Here is an 8,417-nt window from a genome sequence, read left to right as displayed (position 1 = left end):
CCAAATGCAGACGGAGGTTTTCTAAAGAGCTGCCACCTGAGTTTGCTCTACAGGAGAAGAGAGAATCTACTCAGAGACAAACGGACAGTTCAGAGGAGCAGACGGGAGGGGAGCAGGAGGAGGTGAGGAGGAAACTCCCTGAGGATATTTTGTTTGTGTCAGACAAACCCAAAGTGTCGTCACAGACACAGGCCTCTGCAGAGGACGAACTTCAGTCTGAAATCCAGAGACTCGTGCAAAAGAAAGAACACAGTGAGAATATAAAGAAACAATATGAGGACATGTTACAGCACACAGAGAGACAGACACAGCGCTGTGAGAATCAGATCAGGAAACGGTTCAACCAACTCCACGAGGTTCTTTATCAGGAGGAGGAGCAGCGTCTGTACGAGCTCAGACATGAAAAGGAGGAAAAGACTCAGAGGATCCAACAGAAGCTGAGGGACACTGAGGCTAAACTGGCCTCTCTGTCTGACAGTATTAAGTCTGCAGAGCAGCAGCTGCAGAGTCAGAGCTCTGCTCCTCTCACAGAAACCAGGGACCCTCTGGTCCTGACAGAAGAACCAGACCCCCCAGCACCAGGACCTGGACTCCTGATCGACAAGGCCAAAGTCCTCAAGAACCTGGACAATTCAGTGAGGCAGAAGATGTGGCCAATGATTAATCACAGCCCTAAGTTTCTTCTGGACCCAAACACTGCCCACAGAAATCTGTTTGTGTCTGAGGATCTGACCAGAGTCAAACACACAGAGACTCCAGACCCAAATGTCCCTCTGAATCCAGAGAGATTCAGGTCTTACACCAGTGTCCTGGGCTCAGAGTGCATCAGCTCTAGGTGTTGGAGATGGGAGGTGGAGGTGGGAGATCATCCTGAGTGGACCATAGGTTTGGTCAAAGAGTCTGTGGACAGAACAGCTGAACTGGAGACTTTACCAGAGAATGGATTCTGGTGTTTAAAGCACCACAAGAATAAATACTACAACATTACTGGTGAAACACTGACACTGAGAAAACGTCCTCGCAAAATCAAAGTGCAGTTGGACTATGAAGCAGGACGAGTTTCCTTCCATGACGGCTGGGATCTAATCTGCTCCCACACAGACACTTTCACTGAGAAACTCTTCCCTTATTTTTATGTGGGACCAAAAGGGGGCGCTAAAGAAATTAAAATACATCAAATCTATTCTGAATTGCTATCACCATCACTGACCTTCGGAGGTTATGGGAGTTATTCAGAGCCTTGGAGGAAGGGCTCAACAGTCCAGTTTTCCCCAAAATCTTACCTGGACCCAAAATCCCAGGACGCCCTCAGACCACAGAGCTCTTCTTTAAGACGCCTGAACAGAAAACTCCAGCTGCACCAGAATCCTCAGTAAAACCTGAGGAAACATCAAGTGAGTGACGTGTGAGATCAGGTTGGTCAAATAGGCAAGAATTGTACTAAGAGTTACAGTAAAATAATGTTACTAAAGTTAAAATTATTGGTCCAAGAGTAAAAAGTATTTGGGGAAACTACTACTCAAGTAAAGAGTAACTTCTAGAGTAACTGCTGGGACACAACATCTGAAACATAAAACATAAAAAATAATGCACATGTTTGATATTTTCAAAGGACTGAACAAAAATGGAACAAAAAAATCATATGTGAAGAAGCGCTGCAAGAAACACAAATGTTCAAATCATTTCTTATTGTCATAGGTGTGAATTCATTTCTGCACTGATTAGTAAAATAATAAAGTGTAATTTTCTTCCTTTTTTTTACTGTTTTACCATAATTATTAAGTTGTTATATTGTGAGCTTCATGTTGTTACTTTGCTGTTTTATCTGTTTTCTTTATGCATTGTGCTTAAAATGTTTTACTTTTTGTGAATGTATTTATTTAAAAATAGTATATTAATATTTTAATTGTGAGATATTCAGAGTCTTTGTTCTGGAAAATCCTTGGCTGGACGTCACTGCAGACAAACACTTTCATTTACAAAACTATATTGTCAAATCTTCCACAGTATCTCACCTCCCTGATTTAATTCAGTTCAGTTCTGTTCATGACCAAACCAGGTTCAGGAGAGACTGAGCTCAGCAGCGCCACAAATCTACACAGAGTGAGGGAAAAACTGCTCTGATTATTTGCTCCTCATTTATGGAACAGTGTCATAAACCGACTCAAACTAAACAGTGTCATTTCCTTAAGTGTTTTTAAACGCACTATACCTGTCATCTTTTCACACCGTTATAATTATTTTGACTCAACGCCTCGTGGAAAACAGGTTCAGCAAATATTTAAATGTACGTTTCATTTTGCATTTTATTCGTTGTAAATGTTTGATGTTTTTAAAAGTTTGTACTCAGAACTCCCTTGAGAATGAGAGGACACTTCTGCACCACTGAACTACGACTGTTCTTTTAATCAACATCACAAACATTTAAATTAAAGTCTGTTTTTAATCCAACACTGTCACTTTGGTTTCATTTTTCCCAATGTAAAAAGAAACACATTATCATTTTAATTCACAAAACATAAGACCAGTGTTGGGGAGTAACAGATTACATGTACCGGAGTTACGTAATCAGAGTACAAATAATGAGTAACTATTCAGTTACAGTTACTGTTTCAGTGAGTGGTATTGGATTACAGTTACTTTGTTGAAATAATGGATTACATGGCGGTATTTTCCTGTTTTCACATTTCGGGCTACATCCCTTTTTAAATTTTTTTTTTTTTTCCGGTAATTCCACTCATTGCAGAACACTAAACCAGGTCAAATCAGATCTAAAACCAGGTCTAAAACAGGTCCAAACCAGGTCTAAAACCAGGTCTAAAACAGGTCTAAACCAGGTCTAAAACCAGGTCTAAAACCAGGTCTAAACCAGGTCCAAACCAGGTCTAAACCAGGTCTAAACCAGGTCTAAACCAGGTCTAAACAAGGTCTAAACCAGGTCTAAAACCAGGTCTAAAACCAGGTCCAAACCAGGTCTAAACAAGGTCTAAACCAGGTCTAAACCAAGTCTAAACCAGGTCTAAACCAGGTCTAAAACCAGGTCCAAACCAGATCTAAAACCAGGTCTAAAACAGGTCCAAACCAGGTCTAAACCAGGTCTAAACCAGGAATGTAAACAAGGTCTAAACCAGGTCTAAAACCAGGTCTAAAACTAAACCAGGTCTAAACCAGGTCTAAACCAAAACCAGGTCTCAAAACCAGGTCTAAACCAGGTCTAACCAAAACCAGGTCCTAAACCAGGTCTAAACCAGGTCTAAACCAGGTCTAAACCAGGTCTAACAGGTCTAAAACCTAACCAGGTCTAAACAGGTCTAAACCAGGTCTAAAAACCAGGTCTAAAACCAGGTAAAACCAGGTCCAAACCAGGTCTAAAACCAGGTCTAAACAGGTCTAAACCAGGTCTCCAAACCAGTCCAAACCAGGTCTAAACCAGGTCTAAACCAGGTCCAAACCAGGTCCAAACCAGGTCTTAACCAGGACTAAAACAGGATTTAACAGAACAGGATCTTATGTTAAGATCCTCGTCTTTGCTTGTCTACAGCAAATCAAGTAATCCAAAGTATTCAGATTACATTACTCACTTTAAGTAATTTAATGGATTACGTTACAAACTACATTTTGGGGTATGTAATCTGTAATCTGTAGGGGATTACATTTTAAAAGTCACCTTCCCAACACTGCATAAGACCTGAGTTGTTTTTACTTTGCTGAATAATCCACAGTGTGACTTGACGTCTGTGTGTCTCTATCTGTCTCCATGGAAACAAGCAAGTGGCGCCATCGGGCCAAGCTACGGGTCAGAACTGTGGAGAGGCGAGCCCACGCAAAAAGACGACAGTGTGACAGTGAATTAGCTCCCCCTACAGGTGAACAGAGATATAGGTTTCGGTTTATCACTGGGTGAGGCTGCGTCAGTCTGCAGAGTGAACGAGAGTCTCTGTTCAAATCTAAAGGAAGAGATTATATTTGTGTTTAGTTCATCATGGCCGAGGCTCCTCTGGACTCGTCAGACTGTCTTTTGTGTTTTGAGGAGTTGAAGGATCCAGTGACTTTGGGCTGTGGTCACCGCTTCTGTTTCACGTGTCTGCAGAAGCACTGGGCCCCGAACAGGACCGGGGACTGTCCCAAATGCAGACGGAGGGCGTCTAAAGAGCTGCCACCTAAGTTTGCTCTACAGGAGAAGAGAGAATCTACTCAGAGACAAACGGACAGTTCAGAGGAGCAGACGGGAGGGGAGCAGGAGGAGGTGAGGAGGAACTCCCTGAGGATATGCAGAGGAGGAACTTCAGTCTGAATCCAGAGACTGTGCAAAGAAAGAACACAGTGAGAATATAAAGAAACAATATGAGGACATGTTACAGCACACAGAGAGACAGACACAGCGCTGTGAGATCAGATCAGGAAACGGTTCAACCTTCTCCGCCAGATTCTTGATCAGGAGGAGGAGCGGCGTCTGTGTGAGCTCAGACATGAAAACGAGGGAAAGACTCGGAGGATCCAACAGGAGCTGAGGGACACTGAGGCTAAACTGGCCTCTCTGTCTGACAGTATTAAGTCTGCAGAGCAGCAGCTGCAGAGTCAGAGCTTGCTCCTCTCACAGAAACCAGGACCCTCTGGTCCTACAGAAGAACAGCCCCCAGCACCAGGACCTGGACTCTGATCAATGAGGGCAGAGTCCTCAAGAACCTGGAAAACTCAGTGAGGGACAAGATGAGGACAATGATGGATGCCAGCCTCAGCCCTGAGTTTCTTCTGGACCCAAACACTGCCCACAGAAATCTGTTTGTGTCTGAGGTCTGACCAGAGTCAAACACACAGAGACTCCAGACCCAAATGTCTCTGAATCAGAGAGATTCAGGTCTTACACCAGTGTCCTGGCTCAGAGGGTTTCAGCTCTGGTGGTGGAGCTGGGAGGTGGAGGTGGGAGTCATCCTGAGTGGATGTTTTGGTCAAAGAGTCTGTTGGACAGAACAGCTGAACTGGAGACTTTACCAGAGAATGATTTGGTGTTTAAAGCACCACGAGAATAAATACTACAACATTACTGGTGAAACACTGACACTGAGCAAACGTCCTCACAAAATCACAGTGGATTTGGATTATAAAAAAGGAGAAGTTTACTTCACTGACAGCGGGAATCTAATCTGCTCCCACACAGACACTTTCACTGAGAAACTCTTCCCTTATTTTTATGTGGGACCAAAAGGGGGCGCTAAAGAAATTAAAATAAGTCAGATGTATGCTAGATCGTCAGACTTTCTGAGTTATCATTGGCTTTCTTTAACTCGACTCAGATCCTCACAAATCTCTCAGAAAACTCCATCTGCTCCAGAATCCTCACTGAAGCCTGAGGAAACATCAAGTGAGTGACGTGAGAGCTCAGGTTGGTCAAATAGTTACATTACTGGTCAAAGAAATCACTCAAGAGTAAAAAATTTTTGGGGAAACTACTACTCAAGTAAAAGTAACTGATTTATAATTTGAAGTTAATGAAGCAGAAAACAAAAAATAATGCACACGTTTGATATTTTCAAAGGACTGAACAAAAAAGGGACAAAATCATATGTGAAGAAGCGCTGCAAGAAACACAAATGTTTAAATCATTTCTTATTGTCAGAGGTGTAAATTCATTTCTGCACTGATTAGTAGAATATAAAGTCTAATTTTTTTCTTTTTTTTTTTTTTACAGTTTATATAATCATTAGTTGTTTATTGTGAGCTTCATTGTTGTTACTTTGCTGTTTTATCTGTTTTCTTTATGCATTGTGCTTAAATGTTTTCTTTTTGTGAATGTATTTAGTTAAAAATAGTATATTAATATTTTAATTGTGAGATATTCAGAGTTTTGTTCTGGAAAATCCTTGGCTGGACGTCACTGCAGACAAACACTTTCATTTACAAAACTATATTGTCAAATCTTCCACAGTATCTCACCTCCCTGAAAGTTTGTACTCAGAACTCCCTTGAGAATGAGAGGACACTTCTGCACCACTGAACTACGACAGTCACTTCGGTTATATTTTTCCCAATGTAAAAAAGAAACACATTATCATTTTAATTCACCATTTCCTTGGAGTTGTTTTCACTTTGCTGAATAATCCACAGTGTGACTTGACGTCTATTTATCTCTATCTGTCGTCATGGAAACAAGGAAGTGGTGCCAAGTTACAGGACAGATTAAAGTTGCAGGTTGCAATAAAAACAACTGAAAAAGTGCAACAAGGAAAATTTCATTTTGTGGAACATTCAAACACTGGACCCAAACACTGCCCACAGAAATCTGCTTGTGTCTGAGGATCTGACCAGAGTCAAACACACAGAGACTCCAGACCCAAATGTCCCTCTGAATCCAGAGAGATTCAGGTCTTACACCAGTGTCCTGGGCTCAGAGGGTTTCAGCTCTGGGTGTTGGAGATGGGAGATGGAGGTGGAGGTGGGAGATCATCCTGAGTGGACCATAGGTTTGGTCAAAGAGTCTGTGGACAGAACAGCTGAACTGGAGACTTTACCAGAGAATGGATTCTGGTGTTTAAAGCACCACGAGAATAAATACTACAACATTACTGGTGAAACACTGACACTGAGCAAACGTCCTCACAAAATCACAGTGGATTTGGATTATAAAAAAGGAGAAGTTTACTTCACTGACAGCAGGAATCTAATCTGCTCCCACACAGACACTTTCACTGAGAAACTCTTCCCTTATTTTTATGTGGGACCAAAAGGGGGCGCTAAAGAAATTAAAATAAGTCAGATCTATTTTGAATGGCCATCACCATCACTGACCTTCAGAGGTTATGGGAGTGATTCAGAGCCTTGGAGGGAACAGCCAACAGTCCAGTCAATGTCTTTACCTTCACCCAAAACCTGATTAAAAAAAGACTCTTTAATCTTTATGTCATATTAAAATGTCACCCGATCAAAACACAACATTATAACAGAAAACAGTGTCATATGGACCTTTAAACTGAAAAGTGCCGTGGTATTCCAAAAAAGCTGAAGACTCTTTAATGCAACTGTGGAACATTCTGGTAATGTAGCAGTTGTGGTTGAGAACATTTATGACCACAATATCCAGGCACACTCCGACTGCCTTCACCTCCTGCATGCCTAAAATCATATCTGTTTCTTGTGTACACCATATATATATATATATATATATATATATATATATATATATATATATATATATATATATATATATGTCCTTGATACAAATCTGCAGTGTTGGGAAGGTGNCACAGACACTTTCACTGAGAAACTTTCCCTTATTTTTATGTGGGACCAAAAGGTGCGCTAAAGAAATTAAAATAAGTCAGATCTATTTTGAATGGCCATCACCATCACTGACCTTCAGAGGTTATGGGAGTGATTCAGAGCCTTGGAGGGAACAGCCAACAGTCCAGTCTTATCAAATGTCTTTACCTTTACCCAAAACCTGATTAAAAAAAAAAAAAAAGACTCTTTAATCTTCATGTCATATTATAATGTCACCCGATCAAAAACACAATGTTATAACAGATCAGAAAACAGTGTCATATGGACCTTTAAGCTGAAAAGTGCCGTGGTATTTCAGAAAAGCTAAAGACTCTTTAATGCCAAACTGTGGAACATTCATGGTAAATGTAGCAGTTGTGGTTGGAGACACATTTATGACCACAATATCCAGGCACGACCTCCGAGCTGCCTTCACCTGCCTGCATGCCTAAAATCATATCTGTTTCTTGTGTACACCAAATATATAAATATATGTCCTTAATACAAATCTGCAGTGTTGGGAAGGTGACTCTTAAAATGTCTTCCCCTACAGATTACATCCCCCAAAATGTAGTTTGTAATGTAATCCATTAAATTACTTAAAGTGAGTAAAGTAATCTGAATACTTTGGATTACTTGATATTATTATGTTTTTTAAAACTACATGAATGTAGCAACCACATCCTGAAAATTCTTGTTTGTTCTCGTCAAAATATCTGTTGAGCCCAAGTCTCCATGAATAAGCAACTGTTGGCTGTAGAGAAGCAAAGACCAGGAAATCTGAACATAAGATGTTTTGTTTTATCTGATAAAAGAAAATAAAAAGTCCAGTCTTTACTTAAACATGTAAGAAAATATTATTGATAGAGAAATGATTTTTATATGAGACACTGCTGCCTGAAATTATGTTCACCTACTGTTAGGTGTCATATTGTTTAGTCCTGGTTTTAGTCCTGGTTTAGTCCTGGTTTTAGACCTAGTTTAGTCCTGGTTTTAAACATGGTTTTAGTCCTAGTTTAGTCTTAGTTTAGTCCTGCTTTTAGACCTGGTTTAGTCCTGGTTTAGTCTGGTTTTAGACCTGGTTTAGTCCTGGTTTAGTCCTGGTTTTAGTTCTGGTTTTAGTCCTGGTTTAAGTCCTGGTTTAGTCCTGGTTTTTTAGT

The 8,417-nt window shown here is 40.7% G+C and overlaps 1 protein-coding gene across 1 annotated transcript in view; it reads left to right on the top strand.

Annotated features, from left to right (window-relative positions):
* LOC110156620 (E3 ubiquitin-protein ligase TRIM39-like) overlaps nt 1-1,376 on the top strand; it is a 1,518-nt gene extending 142 nt beyond the window's left edge. The window contains exon 1 of the mRNA XM_020920821.2: nt 1-1,376. This exon is cut by the window's left edge and continues 142 nt beyond it. Within this exon, the coding sequence (XP_020776480.2) occupies nt 1-1,376 (1,376 nt within the window).
* The last annotated feature ends 7,041 nt before the right edge of the window (nt 1,377-8,417 follow it).

Source organism: Boleophthalmus pectinirostris, unplaced genomic scaffold (assembly GCF_026225935.1).
Source record: "Boleophthalmus pectinirostris isolate CB_2022bp ecotype Guang Dong unplaced genomic scaffold, ASM2622593v1 HiC_scaffold_11, whole genome shotgun sequence".
Classification (NCBI taxonomy): Eukaryota; Metazoa; Chordata; class Actinopteri; order Gobiiformes; family Gobiidae; genus Boleophthalmus; species Boleophthalmus pectinirostris.
Note: the sequence above shows the minus strand (reverse complement) of the source record. Positions and strands in the feature narration are given on the sequence as shown.